Here is an 18,851-nt window from a genome sequence, read left to right as displayed (position 1 = left end):
TATTTGGCAAAATATTTATGTTATTAATTCATAAAAAACTTAGCTAAATTGAATTTGGATAGAAATCACGTAAAATCATAATAATATATAAAAATTATCTGGCAAAAAAAATCAAAATATCACATTAATAGTGAATAGATCACATTATTAATAAATAAAAAATTTAAGTTAAAAAATATTTTTAACAAAATGAAATAAAATAATGTTATTTTGTATTTAATTTGGAAAAAATTCAAAAAAATATAATAAATTTTTATAAATTAATGTACATTTATTTTAAATTAATACTGAGAAAATGTTTGTATTTTAAGAGATTTTATTTTATTATTAAATGACAATAACTAGAGTGGTAATTGAGTTTAATTTTTTATTCACTTAGTTTTATTCTCCAAAAACATATTAGTTTGTGTAACAAAAATTTGAACAAATTTTTTACTACATTCGGATTGAGGTGAATAGCTCGAGCTCTGCAACTCGACTCCTGCTGCAAACCCTTGAGCCCACATCCTGCGCGTTCGATTGACAGCGAGCACGCCCGCTCTCGGCTGCTCGGCTTCCTGCGGGGATCCGCCTGGGGCTCTCTTTTCATCATGCGGGTGAGCTGGTTAATGGAGGACTGCTGTGTTTCTTGACAGGCCCATCCCCTAGGGCTTGCGGCCATGGAGGTATTGGGCACTCCCCAGGTGTCCCCTCCTTCTCCTCCGCCCCTCTCGCCTTCTGAGGCCTTCAATCAGCTTCTGGCAGGGCTCCCAAAGAAGAAGAACCCTGAAGTCTCGAAATTTGTTAAAAAGCTGGATGATATCCCTGTGATCTCTCTCCCACCTGAAACCCCGATCCAAGTTGCTTTGTCTCTGGCCGAACGGGCTCTCATCGGACAGTTCACTGGGCTATGGCCGTCTCCAAAAACCACTGAGAGCTGGGTCAGCAGAAATTGGGCGTCGTTGATCAAAGAAAGTGTTACTTCTTACTTTCTGGGGAGAGGATACTTCCTCTTCGAATTCACTTCAAAAGACGACAAAGATCTGATCTTCCAAAACAGTCCCTACTTCATGGGTCCTCAGGGTCTGTATCTGAATAAATGGACCCCGGATTTCGACCCGGCAGTAGATGTGCCCAAAACAGTACCGGTGTGGGTTAGACTCCCAAATCTCCCAGTCCATTGTTGGAATTGGGACTCACTGATGCACATCGGAAATGCCCTGGGGAAAGTTATAGATCGAGCGAACAATAAGGACCAATATGACTGTGCTAGGATCTATGTAGAAGTAGATCTGGAGGTAGGGCTTCCTGAGGCCATCAAAATAAATGTAGGAAGCTGGACGCACTTGCAGAAACTGGATTATGAATAGTTACCCTTTAAATGTCGGAAATGCCATGTTTATGGCCACTTCGCCAGAGGTTGCCCAACCAACAATGAGGCTGTGCAGGGGAAGGAGGATGGATGGAATCAAGTCAAGAGCCCCAAACCTCCCAAGTCACAGAAGCCGGGAGGCCCTAATGGCAAAGGACCTCATTAGTCTACTACTCAACAGATCCTGCCTAATCCAGCTTCAGAAAATAAGTTTGATCCTCTCAACTCGCAACCAGAGGAAACCCAGGAGGCAGAGATCCAAAAGGAGACAGAAGCTAATCAGGGGATCGAGAACCAAAAACTAGTCTCTCCAAGCAAAGGTACATCTTCAACCTCCCTTAAAGGCACAAGAGCTGAAAACCCCAAAGGTAAGAATTTAGAAGATAATGAAGAAGAGCAGTACACAGACGAGTCAGAGGAGGAAGGAGAAATAAGAGAGTCTCAAATCTCGGTAAGAAGATCTACGAGAGGCTGTAAAACTGACAGGGAAAAAAGAGAGCAGGAGACGTACAAAGATAAACTACAAGGCAGCCAACTAACTCTGGAAAAACTGCTAGCCTCAAAGCCTAGGATATTGAAAAACCAGCCCCAAGGCTCCAAGGGAGCCCACCAGAAACATAAATAATGAAGGTCATCTCCTGGAATTGCAGAGGTATGGGGAGTAAAGTCAAGGAATAAGCCATGAGAAGCCTAATAAGAACAGAAACTCCAGATATACTTCTCGTCCAGGAGGCTAAGCTGGAAGACGTAGTCTTCTTGCAAACAAGCAAGAAACTTTGGTTTAAAAGTGAAGCAAGAGCAGTCTCTGCCAGGGGCGCCTCGGGAGGGATTAACACTCTATGGAATGCAAATAAATTTGCATTCATCAGTGAGGCTAGCAATACTCACTGGTTGCTGCTGAAAATGCATAATTTGGATACTAAAGAAACTCTCTGTCTCTTCAACGTGTACTCTCCAGTCAATGCAGGGGAAAAAAAGGTTTGTTGGGATTCGATAAGACATCAAGCAGACTTAATGAACCTGGAAAATATTATTATTGCTGGGGACCTCAATCTCACCCTTCACTCGTCTGGAAAAAGGGGAGGTAGTGCAGTCCGAGATCCGACAAGGGAATGGGAGGAGGATCTTATGCAGGATTGGGATTTGCTGGATATCAAGCCTTCTTCAGGTAAGTACTCTTGGACTAACAAAAGAATAGGCCTAGGTCATATTGCTGCCAGATTAGACAATTTTTTCATTCAAAGCTCCTATTTGCTACTTGGTCTAGAGTCCAGAATGCATATCCTTGCTAACAGTATCTCGGACCATAAGCCCATAAAGCTATATCTTCTAGCCCATCTTGATTTGGGCTCTATTCCCTTTAGATTCAGCCCCCTCTGGGTCAAGGAGCCAGACTTCATGCAAATAGTCAAGGAATGTTGGAGTCAACCTGTCAAAGGATCCCCTTTCTATATCTGGGAAGAAAAGCTCAGAAGGATAAAAGGAGCACTAAAACGATGGGCTAAAACTCTATCCAAACCTGATATAGAAAGGAAAACTATTAAAGTCTCTCTTGCCACTCATCAAATGCATATGGAGAATGCTACAGTCACAGAGGAACTGTTGGATCAAGAAGCCCATCTGTAACAGTGCTATCATAAGGCCTGCCTAGCTGAAGAAGAATACTGGAGATTAAAATCTAGAAATCTCTGGCTCAAAGCAGGGGACAGGAATACTGCTTTTTTCCATAAACAAGCCCAGGCCAGAAAATGCTTCAACACTATCTCTGAGATTAAGGAGGACAGCGACACTTACAAGGAGTTTGCAGACATCAAGAAAGCAGCCTACTCTCATTTTCTAAACTTGTATAGTGAAGAAAAGGATCAACATGAATCCCCAAATCTGTTAGACACTATTCCCTCTGCAATTTCTCCATGTATGAATGAGATCCTGGAGGCCAAAGTCACTAAAGACGAAGTCAAAAAGGCCCTTTTTGACATGGATCCAAATAAGGCCCTTGGGCCAAATGGCTTCTCTGCCAGATTTCTCCAAGTTTGCTGATTGATTGTTGAAAAGGACTTGCTAAAAATGGTCCAAAAGTCACAAAATACACAGAAAATAGGCGGCAACAAAAACTCTGCTTTCTTAGCCCTCATACCCAAGGAAAAAGGCGCCAGCAACTTCAGCAGATTCCGTCCGATTTCCCTATGCAATACTGGGTACAAACTAATCACCAAAGTAATTGTAAATAGACTGAAGCACATCCTTCCCAAAATAATATCGGAGAATCAAGGAGGCTTCATCCAAGGAAGGCAGATCGTGGACAACTTCACCCTTGTACAAGAGGCAATTCATTCAAGTCTTCTTCGAAAAGAACAAGGTATGGTGATAAAACTTGATTTAGCAAATGCTTTTGATCGAGTAAATCATAGTTTTCTTTTAAAAGTCATGAGCAGGTTTGGTTTTGGAACAAATTTCATTAACTGGATCCGGGCATGCATATCGGAGCCATGGATTGCTCCTCTTGTAAATGGAAGAGCCACGGATTTTTTCAAAGCTTCGAGAGGGCTTAGGCAGGGGTGTCCCCTTTCCCCTCTGCTATTTGTCATCCAAGCCTCTATTCTCAGCTTCCTGCTAGACAAAAAGATGCAAGCTCAAGATATTAATGGACTGTGTATTGCAAGAGGGGTCAAAAACATAAATCACGCCTTATTTGCGGATGACACCCTACTCTTGGGTGCTGCCTCTCTTTCCTCTGCCACTAAATTTAAAGCAGTTCTGGAAGAATTCAGTGAGGCCTTAGGCAGTGTTGTAAACAAGAATAAGTGCCATATCTTCAGCTGGAACACTTCATCCAGATTGCTCACTGCTATTTCTAGATGTTTGGGATTTGCAGCCTCCTCTTCTTGGACTTCTTTCAATTACCTGGGCCTTCCTGTTGTTCATAAAAGACTTGCAAGCAAAGACTGGCTCCCTCAGCTAGAAAAATTTAAGACAAGGATTCAAGCCTAGGGTTACTCCTGGCTCAACTCTGCTGGCAAATCTGTCCTAATCAAATATGTGCTTTCCAGCCTCCCTCTGTTTCAATTTGCTGGGTTGCTCGCTCCAGCATCCATATTAAAAAAAATGGAAGAGTTCATTCGAAGGTTCTTTTGGAAGGGAGGAAAACAGAACGAAAACAAGATTCCCCTTATCAGTTGGGAAACCATCTCCAAGCCACTGTGGGAGGGTGGATTAAATTTCAAAAGTTTTTGTCAGCAGAATGTGGCTATGGCAGCTAAGATTATATGGAGAATCATCGCGCCCAAACCTGGCTGGGCCCAATTGGCCCTCTGGAAAAAATACTTCCGAGGTCCTCGTTCTAGTTGCCTAGACAACGTGATCCATTTGCCTAACTCGTCTTTTCTCAAGCTGTATGCTAAAGCTGCTCCTCTAATTAAAGATCACACCTACTGGATCCCTGGAAACGGCAAAAAGATCAATATCTGGACTGATAAAATCATGCAGATGGATCTGATTGAAGACAGAGCCCCCATTAGAGCGCTGCGATGCTGGATGGACAGAGAGGGGCTGTGTTCGCTGTGGGACATCTCTCTTTGGAGCGATTCTGATTGGGCAGGGTGGAAAAGAATTGAGGTACCAGTCCATCTGACCAACGAATGGTCCACATTGCTCGACCTTCTTCATGGATTGGCGCCCACACACAGGAGGAAAAGAGATGCGAAAGGTTGGGGGCTGAATACCAGAGGATATACTGTCTCCACGGGATATGCCAAGCTGATCGAGAGACCACACGTCCCCCCCAATCCAGCACCTTGGCAGGGGGTCTGGCGTTTCCAGTCATGGCCCAAAGTTGATTTTTTTGCCTGGCTCCTTTGTCATGGCAGAATCCTAACGTTTGACATTTTGCAGAAAAAAGGATTTTATGGTCCCTCCATTTGCTCGTTATGCAAGGAAAATGCTGAGACAACAGCTCATTTAACTCTGGAATGCAACTTCTCCAAGCAGATCTGGTTCTCCCTTATTCACACCTTGGATCCCAATTTTCTGCTCCCTTGCTCCACTGCTGATCTTTTTTCAAATTGGGCAATCAAATATCCTGGTCCCCCTCCTAAGAACCAAATAATCAAAATAGCATGGGTTATCCTTCCAAAGGTTATTTGTTGGCAGATTTGGCTAGAACGAAACAGAAGAATCTTCAGAAATTCTAATCAGAATCACAAGGCCTTAGAAGTCAAGATCAAATGTCATTTAAAGGAATGCTTGATTGATATAAAAGATGATTCTAACCTCAGCCAACAGGATATTGCTTGGGGTTCATTCCTTGACTTACAATTTCAACCAGCAGTCAGAATCATCCCTCCTCTTAAAGACTGGAAAATAAGGAAATCAGAAGCAGACTTTCAAGATTGGCTCAAACTGCACTCAAGGCACTCTCTCTTTTTCGATGGGGCAGCTAAGGGCAATCCGGGCAGAGCTGGTGCAGGAGGTGTTGTTGTAAATTCAATTGGGGAAAAAATTCATTCCTATGCCTGGGGACTTGGACACTCAACTAGCATTCAAGTTGAGGCTTTGGCACTCTTGCAAGGCCTCAAGATCCTTAAGGAGTTAAACATTAAGGAAGCAATTGTTATAGGTGACTCCCAGATCATTATAAATGCAATGGTCTCCAATTCCCCAGCTTTGGATCTTAAGCTAGCCAGGCTGATACTCAGAATTAAGGGCTTGGAAAACGCTTTCAGAAATTGAACTACTACCATGTGCTGAGAACTCATAATAAAGACGCGGACACTGAAGCCAACAAAGCTGCCCTCCTCTCTGCCGGGGTCAAGATGAAAGACGGAGAAGAATCATGGGAACCCATCCCATAAGCTGACTATCATCATGTTTTACTGCTTGATCTTAAATAAATTTGTTTGTATTTCCAAGTGGGGAAAAATTTCGGAAATTGAATTTTTAGAATCCCTATCAAGGAAGAAGTCCTCAAGCTTCAGCAGCATTCTCACTCTCAACAGTGAGATGCACCAGGATTTAGACATCCTCATTGTAAACAGTTTTTCGGCATTCAGGCCAAGATGAATATAAAACTCCATAACCGTTTCTGTCAAAAAAAAATAAAAATTGAACAAATTGAAAATTAGGATAAGTAATCTTGTGTTTTATCCATATTTAGTGATTTACCTAAAAAATTGATTTCTTTTAATACTTAGTACATCCAAAATTAAAACAACAAATTATTTTAATTTATATTTTGATTAATTTTTAAAATTAAGTGAACATTATATTTTATTAGATATCATTTTGGGATTCGACTGTGTTAAGTAAGTCATTCACGTATAACCATTTCCATGAGAGGTAGTTGTAACTAACTAATTTCTCATGATTTTTGAATAGTTCACTTAACACTCATTGCATCGGGGTAGCAAGCTAAGTGGGCTTGATTGTGGGGAAATCTCCACAGTTAAGCGTGTTTGAGCCAGAGGCAATCTAGGATGGGTGAGCTCCCGGGAAGTCCTGATGATTGATGCTATGTAATTCATTTCACTAGTTTCAATCCCACTTCTTCACCCCTGTGAACATCACTCGATACAATGAGTGCTAAGTGAACTATTCAAAAATCATGAGAAATTACTCAGTTACTAATACCTCTCATGGAAATAGTTATACGTAAATGACTTACTTAACGCCGCTGAATCCCAAAATAATATCTAATATAATACCCTACGTAAAAACTCCATACTTAAATTACATTTTATTATTATTTAATTTAATGCTTTTTTTTTAACGAAAAACTTCCTATTTCAACTTTTGATAAAAATAACTTCTTTAACTTTTTAATATAAAAATATAAAAATAATTGAACGGACAAAATTAAATCTGAGGCTCTCTTTAAAATCGTGGAAACACCGAAGAACCATGAGGAAAAAAAGGGAGAAGTTTCTTCATGTAATGCTTCTCTTATTATGTGAAACCATAATCAACTCACCTCACCTCAGTGATGACTAATATCCATAGTTTTCATAATATTGTCAAGCTTGTACAAGTATCCAATGCGAACTTGAGTTTGAAAGGATTTATTTATTTGGAAGTTTATGCAGTATTTTTGTCTTGTCAATATACTCTAACCTTGTTTTTAAATTTAAATTTAATAATTATTCAATAAATAGAAATACTAAGTGATATATTTATATATTAATTAAATAATTAATACATTAATTTATTAACAAGTAAATTAACAATAAAATAGTTATTTAATATATAATTAATGTTTAACATTTAATTTATATCACATATACATAATTTTTTGATTTTATAAGTTCATTACATAAATTAAATAACTAATAAATTAAATGAGCAAATATATTTTGATGGCCACACAAATTTAAATATTAATGACACTTTAATAATATGATATTGATTATATTACATTAATAAAGTGGATACATTATTAATAATTTTAATATTATTATTTATATTAATAATATTAATATAATAATTAAATATAAATTATTCAATTCAAATATTAATCGCACAGTAATTAATTAATAATAATACAATTTTAATTATAAATTAACCAATATATTAATATATGTTAATTATGGTTGACTATTGTTAACATGGTCAACTATAGTCAATATGCACATCATAATCAACAATGGTCAACATGACTATCATGGTGAACTATGCCTCAAGAATCATAGTCTATCAATAAGTGACATATAGTGACTATATTGACGATAGTGGATGGCCATTGTTAACTATGGAGGCTTATAGTGGATGGCTAGGGTTAACAATAGTCAAACTATGGTCAACCATTGTCAACCGTAAATGACTATTTAGCATGGTTTTCCTTCGTCAACCATGGACAATCATGTTCCACCACAAGAAGTGTAGGTTAAGCATGGTCATATTTGGACAGTCATAGTCATCATAATAAATTACTCTTAAAAGTCATGGTAACTCATGCTCAATAGTAATAAGGGTTTAATATTAATCCTAGGGCTTATAATATTAATCATAGGATTTTGAATATTAATCCTAGAGTTTGTAATATTGATCTTAGGATTTATGATCTTCATCTTAAAGTTTATTTTCTAAAGGTGTATAATATTAATCTTAGTTAATAATATTAATAATAAGATTTATAATATTTATTTTAAATGAAATGTTAATTAATTAATAATTAGTTTATCATTAATGTAGCTATTTAACATATAATACATAATTAATATTTAATATATTAATATAATAATTAAATACATTTTAATGAATTTAAATATTAATGACACATTAATTATATTATATAGTATTGAGACATTAATATAACAATAATAAAATTTGTTTAGATAATCTTCGGCAAAATCACATAACCAATCTTTTGTCGAAGCGTTTCGAACCAACCAGTGTGGTTCATCGTCAGGACAAGTTGAAGAACCAATCCGGTTTAGTTCCCCTCAAAAAAGTTTCTAGAGCGGTCGCTCTCGCGATAAAGTCGTGCAATTCCACGATTCCTCTAGCCCAGAAACTTATTGAGGGAAACCCCATCACTCCTAGGATATATGGTCTTCCTAAAATCCATAAGGATGGGGTCCCCTTGAGACCCATTGTCAATACCATCGGTGGTCCGACTTACCTCCTGGCCAAGTTTCTCGCTGCAAAGTTAAGACCCTTGGTTGGGCAGACTGAGTCCTTTGTTAAAGACTCAGCTTCTTTTATTGAGGATCTTAAGAGAATTAAACTTGAGCCCGAGGACATTCTGGTGAGTTTCGACGTGGTCTCTCTTTATACTTGTATTCCTATCAATGAGGCCATGAGCGTTATTAATAAGCTAACCGACCCTGATACGGCTAAGTTAGTTGAGCTGTGCCTTACCTCTACCTTTTTCAGCTTCGAGGGAGAATTCTATGAGCAGACTTGCGGAGTTGCCATGGGCTCCCCCTTGTCCCCTGTCGTCGCCAATCTCTTCATGGAGGATTTTGAGTCTAAGGCTTTGGCCTCCTCCCGTCTCTTACCAAAGCTTTGGAAAAGATTCGTTGATGACACGGGTGTTGTCTGGTCCCATGGTCCCGACGAGCTAGATCGTTTCTTTAGTCACCTCAATAACCAATCCGCCGCCATTAAATTCACGATGGAAAAAGAAGATAATGGTTGTCTTCCGTTCTTGGATGTTCTCATCTCTAAGAAGGTGGATGGTTCCTTTTCTCATCAGGTGTTTAGAAAGAAGACGCATACTGAGCAATATTTGCATGCTTCTTCGCATCATTTCCCCGCTCAGAAGTTAGGGGTTCTTAGCACGCTCGCCACCCGTGCTGTAAGAATTTCGGATGAGGAGAGCCTGGAAACAGAGAAGGCTCATCTCCTAGATGTCTTTGAGAAGAATGGTTACAGTAGGCACCTCGGTCGTAGAGCCTTCCTCAGGGCCAAGAAGGAGCCTTCATCCCGAAAGGTTCCTAAAGATCATATCATGGGTGTGAACCTTCCTTACATCCAGGGGACCACGGACAGGATTGCGAGAATTCTGAGGAAATACGATGTGCCCGCTAGTTTTAGACCTCTCAACACTATCCGTGGCTCCCTCAGGTCTGTGAAAGACCCGATTGACCCTAAGGACATGAAGGGCGTCTATGTCATTCCCTGTTCCTGTGGGACCCCTTATATTGGTGAGACTGGTCGCTCTATCAATCAACGGATTAGTGAGCATTCGGCTGACTTGAGACATGGTAGGACCAAGTCCTCCGCCCTGGCTGAACATGCGGGGAAGACTATGCATCATGTGTGTATTGAAGAGGCTCAAGTCATTGCCAAAGTTGCGCAGTTTCACCATCGCAAATTTAGAGAGGCCCTGGAGATTGAAAAAAGGCCGAATAATCTTAATAGGGATGATGGCTGGAAGATTAGTAGTTGTTGGGTCCCAGCCTTGTCTTCCTAGCCTCCTCATTCCCCTTGTGTTTAGCCTTAGGGTTTCCGTCTTCCCCCTCCTTGAGTTTCGTTTTTGGCGGATTAGTCCTAGTGAGTTTCAGGGTATTAACCTTGTCCCGGGTATGATTCTATTGGATATATTATTATGAGATTAGATTTTTTGGTTCCATTAATTTGATTAAATTTGCTAATGTCTAAAAAAAACCCTTTTAAACCTTATAGTAATATTATATTTACCTAATGACATAATTAATTTTATATATTGAGTATTTAATATATATAGATCAATTATTTAAATATTAAAGGAGACCTAGTTTACCAAATGACCATTAGGTTTAAAAGTTAATTAGTTAGTAGTATAAATAAATAATAATATTAGTTGTTCTAGTATTAATAAACATGAACATTACTTTATTCTAATAATAATATTATTTTATTAAGAATTCTATTTGTTTGTTTTTAATAGTATTGGAATTATGAATTATTATATAAATATGGATTTATTAGTTATTCTAGTATTAATAAACATGAACATTACTTTATTCTAATAATAATATTATTTTATTATTATGGATTTATTAACATTTTTCGAATGGACCATTATATTTAAATAATAAATAATAAAATGGTATATTTTTACCTAAGAGTAATATTTATTTATACTTTAATAATATTAGAATAATAATAATTATACATTATTTAAGAAATATATGACCATTATATTTAAATAATAAACATGGATAGTAGATTATTCAATACTCATATTATTAAATGATTTTAATCTTAAATATAATTAACAAATTTACCTGTTTTAGCTATTTATAGAAATGTTAATAATTAAATTAATGGTTTGACTAGGATCATTAGGTCAAATTAGCCGTTGGCAAGATAACCGTTGGAGTCTCTGCACACTCTATTTAATCAGCTAAACCGGATTGGTTCTTCAACTTGTCCTGACGATGAACCACACTGGTTGGTTCGAAACGCGTCGACAAAAGATTGGTTATGTGATTTTGCCGAAGATTATCTAAACAATGTTATGGATCACAGAAGTCTAAATTCCTTAATAATAAAATTACTAAAATATTTAATATGTCTAATAAAATATTAATAACACATTAAAAATATATTAATCTACATATTTATAAAGTTTCGATTATAAATTTATTTATATATTTATACATGTTAATTATGGTTGATTATTGGTCAACTATGGTCAACTATGGTCTAACATCACATTGTGACAAAGATTTTTTGAATATGAAAATCAACTATGGTCTAATGTCACATTGTGATAAATATTGTGTTGATATGAAAATCAATCATGGTCAAGCATGGTTAAGCATGGTCCAACGTCACATTGTGACAAAGATGGTCTCAATACGAAAATAAACAATATTATATGAAAATGAACCATATCTAAGGGTTCATATTTCTAGGGTGTAATATTATTCATACGGTTTATAATATTAATCCTAGGTTTTAGTATAAATTTTTGGGTTTATAATCATCGTCATCCATGGTCAACCATGGTCCAACGTCACAATGTGAGAAAGATTGTCTCAATATGAAAATCAACCATGGTCAACTATTGTCCAATGTCACATTGTGACAAAGATTGTCTCAATACGAAAATAAACTATGGTCAACCACGGTCCAATGTCACATTGTGACAAAGATTGTCTCAATATGAAAATAAACCATGGTAAACCATGCTTAACCATGTTTATTTTAGGGTTTATAATATTTATCTTAGGATTTATATACCTTGTGTTTATAATATTAATTCCTTGGTTTTAATATTATTTCGTTGGGTTTATAATCCCTTGGGTTTATTAATCTAAGGTTCATATTCCTAGGGTTTATAATATTATTCCTTGAGTTTAATATAAATCCCTTAGGTTTATAATTATAGTCAACCATGGTTAACCATGGTTCAACGTCACATTGTGACAAATATTGTATCAATATGAAAATCAGTCATGGTCAACCATGGTCAAACATCATATTGTGACAAAGATTGTCTCAATATGAAAAGCAACCATGGTTATTTTAGGGTTTATAGTATTTATCCTAGGGTTTATATATGTTGGGCCTATAATATTAATCCCTTGGGTTTGATATTATTCCCTTGGATTTATAGTCCCTTTAGTATTAATCCCTTCGGTTTATTTTTCCCTTGGATTTATTAATCAAAGGGTTCATATTGCTAGGGTATAATATTATTCATAAGGTTTATAATATTAATCCTAGGTTTTTATAAAAACCATTGGATTTATAATCATGGTCAACCATGGTCCAACCCAATGCCACATTGTGACAAAAATTGTCTCAATACAAAAATCAACCTTGGTCAACCATGATCCAATGTCGTATTGTGACAAATATTGTCTCAATATGAAAATCAACCATGGTCAGTAATGGTGCAACGTCACATTGTGACAAAGATTACCTTAATATGAAAATGAACAATGGTAAACCATGCTCAACCATTGTTTATTTTAACGTTTATACTAATTATCTTGGGTTTATAATATTAATTCCTTGATTTTAATGTTATTTCATTGGGTTTATAATCCCTTGGGTTTTTAGTATGATTTTCTTGGGTTTATAATATGAATCTCTTGGGTTTATAATATGAATTTCTTGGGTTTATTAATCTAAGGCTCATATTCCTAGTGTATAATATTATTCATAGGGTTTATAATATTATTCATTGGCTTTAATATATATCCCCTGGGTTTATAATTAAGGTCAACCATCGTCAACCATAGTACAACGTCACGTTGTGAAAAATATTGTCTCAATATGAAAATCAGCCATGGTCATCCATCATCAACTATGGTTGAACATCACATTGTGACAAAGATTGTCTCAATATCAAAATCAACAATGGTCAACAATGGTTATTTAGGGTTTATGATATTTATCTTAGGGTTTATAATATTAATCCCTTGGGTTTAATATTGTTCACTTGGTTTTATAATCCCTAGGGGTTTTAATAATAATCCCTCAGGTTTATTATTCCTTTTCATTTATTAATCTAAGGGTTCATATTCCTAGGGTATAATATTATTCATATGGTTTATAATATTAATCCTAGGTTTTTATATAAATCCCTTGGGTTTATAATCATGCTCAACCATGGTCCAACCCAATGTCACATTGTGACAAAGATTGTCTCAATACAAAAATCAACTTTGGTCAACCATAGTCCAACGTCACATTGTGACAAATATTGTCTCAACATGAAAATCAACCATGGTCCAATGTTGCATTGTGACAAAGATGATCTCAATATGAAAATAAACCATGGTAAACCATGCTTATTTAAGGGTGTATAATCTTTATCTTAGGGTTTATACACCTTGGGTTTATATTATTAATTCTTTGGTTTTAATATTATTCCGTTAAGTTTAGATCCCTTGGATTTTTAGTATTAATCCCCTGGGTTTATAATAGAAAACCCTTTAGTTTATTAATCTAAAGTTCATATTCCTAGGGTATAATATTATTCATAGGGTTAATTATTAATTAATATCAATAACAATTACTAATTTAATTTAATTCATTCATTCATTTAATTATGGAATAATATTTAATTACTGAATATTATTTAAATATTTAATAATTATTTAATATATATATTTTAATTTTATTAAATATTATTAATTATTTTTTAATTTTTTAATTATTATTGTTTATTATTTAATTATTATTTTTTATTATTAAATAATTAAATATTTCAATATTCAAGATTTTGTGATCCATAATGAATTAAGCAAAGTCTTTTGGTATAAATCACATAAGAGAAATTTTTGGCCGACGTGTTTCAAACCAACAAGTGTGGTTCATCATCAGGACCAGATGAAGATGCAGACCATGGAAAAGGCTTAAATAGAGAACAATGTAGAGACCAAAATTTCAAGTAACGACTATATTTGAACATTAATATTTAAATTATCATATTATTTTATTAATATATAAAAAGCAAATGTTATTAAGTAACGATTATATTAAAGGATTAGTTTTTGAAAAATAATATCTAAATTATGATATTAGTTTATTAATTTATTAAAAACAAATATTAATAAGTAATGGCTATATTAAACGACTAGTTTTTGAAAAGTAACACTTAAATTAATTTATTAAAATCAAATATTATTATTAATAATAAAAACTAACAAGAATAAAAAAATTAAAGTCAAACTCCAAACAAGGAGGGAAGTAAAAAATTATAAAAATGAGTCAAGACCCTAATCGAGACAAAATCATTTAATAAATAAAAATAATTATTGGAAATAAAATAAACTAAATTAAAAATAATTAATGGAAAATAAATAAAATAAAACAAAAACATACACGAGTCAAAAGGAATATATATATTTTCAAATAAAAGTAATCAATAAATAAAAGATGGTCAATAATAAAATATGGCGTTGGGCCCATTAAACAAATAACAAAAATACTAAAAGGATTTAAGAACCAATAGGATGATAAAACATTTAAGAAAACACGAAGGGTCAAGAAAATAAACTCTAATGAAGAATAAATCAACAACAAATACTATAAAAAGGACACCAATACTTTACATAGATAAACAAACAAACAAAATATATCCCAAAAAGAAACCTAAAAAACTAGGAGGACATGATAGGGACTCAACTTCTACTAATATTCCAACTATCGTCTCTATTCAAATTATTGTGTCTTTTTTCAATTTCTAGGGCCTCCCTTAATTTATGATAATGGAAATGACTAAACCTAGCAACGACTTGGGCCTCCTCAATGCAGATGTGATGCTTAGATTTATCTGCATGCTTTGCCAAAGTAGAGGAGCAGGTCTTGCCATTCTTTATGTCAGATGCATGCTCATGAATCCTTTGATTAATCGAGCGACCAGTTCACCAATGTAGGGAGTCCCACAAGAGCATGGGATAACGTAAACACCCTTCATATTCTTGGGGTTCACTGGGTCTTTTACAGATATAAGGGAGCTCCAGATGGTATTTAAAGGCCTAACGTTTGAAGCCACCTTATGCTTCCTTAGGATCCTCACAATCTTGTCAGTGATCCCTTGGATAAAAGGAAGATGAACACCATAAAATCGATCCTTGGTATCTTTCTTAGCACTATGACCTTTTTCAACTCTGAGGAAAGCCTTAGTATATTGGTCTCTACTATACCCATTATTAAAGAAAACACTTAGGAGATGTGTTTTCTCTTCATTGAGATGGTTTTCATCAAAAACTCTTAAAGATCTAGTCGCTAAGGTGTTGAGAACACCAAGCTTTTGAGCTGGGAAATGATGAGAGTTAGCATGAAGATATTGTTTTGTATGAGTTTTCTTACGAAAAACCTGATGATAAAAAAGCCATCATCATTCCTTGAGAGGAGGATGTCAAAGAAGGGAAGACTACCATTACTTTCAAATTCCATGGTGAACTTTATGGAACTAGATTGATTGTTAAGATGGAAGAAAAACAGTTCCAACTCTTCCTTACCATGGGACCAGATGACACAAGTGTTATCCACAAACCTCTTACACATCTTAAGCAGAAGACGAGAAGAAGCTAATTTAGTCGTTACTTAATAATATTTGTTTTTAGTATATTAATAAATTAATATCATAATTTAAATATTATTGTTCAAATATAGCTGTTACTTGAAATTTTGGTCTCTACGTTGCTCTCTATTTAAGCCTTTGCCATGGTTTGCCTTTTCATTTGGTTCTGATGATGAACCACACTTGTTGGTTTGAAACGTGTTGGCCAAAAATTTCTCTTATGTGGTTTCTACCGAAAGACTTTGCTTAATTAAATATTATTAGTAACAATATTTTGTTACTACTATTATTTAATTTTTTAATATTGAATTTTATTGATTTTTTTTTAAGGGTGGTTGACGGATACTGAATGACCACTACATCCCTGGGAAAATCTAGGTAGATCAACCCGAAGGGATCTACCCGTCGACCAAAATAGCAAGGCCCAACCCCAAGGGTGTCGAGGAGATTTGACCGAGTGACCTTCCAATAAACGAAGTACTTAACAACAGGAACTCGACCAACTGAGCTATCCCTTGGGGCCTATTTAATATTTAATTATTTAATAATAACATTAATTGATAATAGTAGTAATATCTCACTCTCAAGGATTTCACTCATTATAATTATCTAATGAAGTGCATGTTGTGTTTGTGTACTTTGATTGGAGACACCATGTAGTTAGCCGTTCGACTTAGTGTAGTAGTTTAGAGCATTCTCAACTCAGTTGCAAGGAGAAAATTGCCCAGTGAGATAATTAAAAATCAAGCCGTAGTGGCCTTTCTAAAAGCATTCAAGAAAATAAAAACTCATGTAATAAGAAGGCAAAAGCTACATAGTAGCTAGTACCTGCTTAGCTTAACTATAGTTTAATTAAACTAAAAAATAATAAAGATACATATTTCATCTTAAAAATAAAACAACTAATAAAATATTGTATTGTTTAGTGTCATCATAAAAAAATTAAGAAATATGATTAACTAAAACTGTTTATATTAACACATATACACTTTAATATATATGTTTATATTTTTAGATATATTTATGTGTTTTATTTTTTAGTAATATATATATATATATATATATATATATATATATATATATATATATATATATATATATATATATATATAATTTATTAAAATATGATTTTAATATAATAATAAGTTATCTTAAATTGAAAATATGGAGAAAAACTATAATTTATGAAAATTGAAATAATAGGAAAATGAAAAAAAATCAAAATCAAAAAATTAAATAAAAAAGAAATAAATCTAAAAACAAAAAATTGATAACTAAGAGAAATGAAAGTTACTAAAGAGCCGACAATAAGACCTCAAACAATCATTTTACAAATATATATTTTTAAATAATGATAAAAAATAACAAAAAATGATTCATAATGTTAAACTATTGATAAGAAACATAATTTTTTGGTCAAAGACAAACTAATATGAAAGTCAAAGCAAAAATGAATTCATATACCATGCCTCCAACAGGTATAATAAAAAGACCACAAACATGTAGTTAGCTAGTTTGTTATAATTGGTAAACATGGATGGATGGTTAGAATACCAAAGATCCTCGTAAGTCATTTTATTTCCTTTGTTGGGTAACTAATAATAATAATCTTAATAATAATACTTATTTAGTAAGAATAATAATTATTTTAAAATGATTATAATAATCTTTATTCACTGGTGGAAAAACCTATCATAACTCAATTGTCAAACCAACAGTTAGGACAATCGTCTCTAGTTGCTAACTACGAATGCAAAATGACTCATCACCATTATTCAAGGAAAACCACACCACTTGGAATAACCCATCAGTGGTCCGTAAGAGAGCATGCTTTTAGTCCTGCCAAATGCCATTGGGTCTTGGGCCGTTAACTTGTTTCCTTACATCTGAGGAAGACGAGCTCTTACCCAAGCATAAGCAGTTTTAAGGCATACTGCAGGCCCTAATTATAATAATCCTTAATTAACATTTTTTTAAAGATATATATATATATATATATATATATATATATATATATATATATATTAATTAAAAATTATTATAATCACTTTAAAATAATTATTATTATTAAGATTATTATTATTTAATATCTAGTTGTCTTTAGTGAGGCTTTTTGGAAGCTTTTCTGATATGTTTTTCTGGTCTAATTTATCTAAAATCCAGTCGTAATTTATTGAAATCACAAGCTTGATGGGTAACCCTTGCACAATCGAAGTGCTCTAGGGTTTTTTTTAGGGCGTTGAATCCATATATACAATCAAAAAACTAGTTTAAATAACACAAATCAAGATTTCACCCAAATTTTTCTGTCGGATTCTAACACGAAAAAGTCCAAAAAGTCACACTAAAGACAACTCCATTTAATATTACTACTATTGTTAATTAATATTATACTTAAATAATATTAAATAATAATTAATAATTTTAATAATAATAATAATAATATTATTGTTATTATATATTTATTAATGGTAAATACAAATGAAGCTTTCACTATATCAACCATATTTGTAACGACCGTTTTACAATTACAAACAGAATGTGAATATTAGCATGCATACGAGGCATGCATATGATAGCTACATATGCATGCATCACATGCACTGCACTAGTATACATACCAACTAATATTGAAAAATATCTAAATTAGGTTAATAAATCAATTATCGAAGTAAATTCCTAACTTACCATAATATAATAAATATATCAAGTGAGGCCTTTGATACATACCACCCATATACATATATCTATATATATGATTAAAGGAAATAATAAAATATAAATTGAATTTATTTGATTTATAATTTAATTAAGTAAATAAAATAACTTATTTAAATATTTAATAAAGTGAATTATTAAAAACTATGAATAAAACAATGAACATATTCATAAAACATTATATTAATTAAAAAAGCATAATATAAAACTTACGAAATTAAAAGAAAAATAATAAAGGTGGCAAGTACAAAAGCTATGAGTCATGTAAGGTATAAATACACTTTAAACGCAAGGGAGACAAAGAGTTTAAGGCATTAC

At 33.9% G+C, this 18,851-nt stretch overlaps 1 protein-coding gene across 1 annotated transcript; it reads left to right on the top strand.

The window, feature by feature from the left end:
• Positions 1–659: 659 nt before the first annotated feature.
• LOC149177416 (uncharacterized) lies at positions 660–1,349 on the top strand. Its single transcript, XM_089421741.1, has one exon. It carries the CDS (start codon positions 660–662, stop codon positions 1,347–1,349), a length of 690 nt encoding a protein of 229 aa, XP_089277867.1.
• The last annotated feature ends 17,502 nt before the right edge of the window (positions 1,350–18,851 follow it).

Source organism: Pinus tabuliformis, chromosome 4_1, assembly GCF_031772625.1.
Source record: "Pinus tabuliformis cultivar Carrire ecotype Pingquan chromosome 4_1, CPIR1, whole genome shotgun sequence".
In the NCBI taxonomy this organism is placed as follows: domain Eukaryota; kingdom Viridiplantae; phylum Streptophyta; class Pinopsida; order Pinales; family Pinaceae; genus Pinus; species Pinus tabuliformis.
Note: the sequence above shows the minus strand (reverse complement) of the source record. Positions and strands in the feature narration are given on the sequence as shown.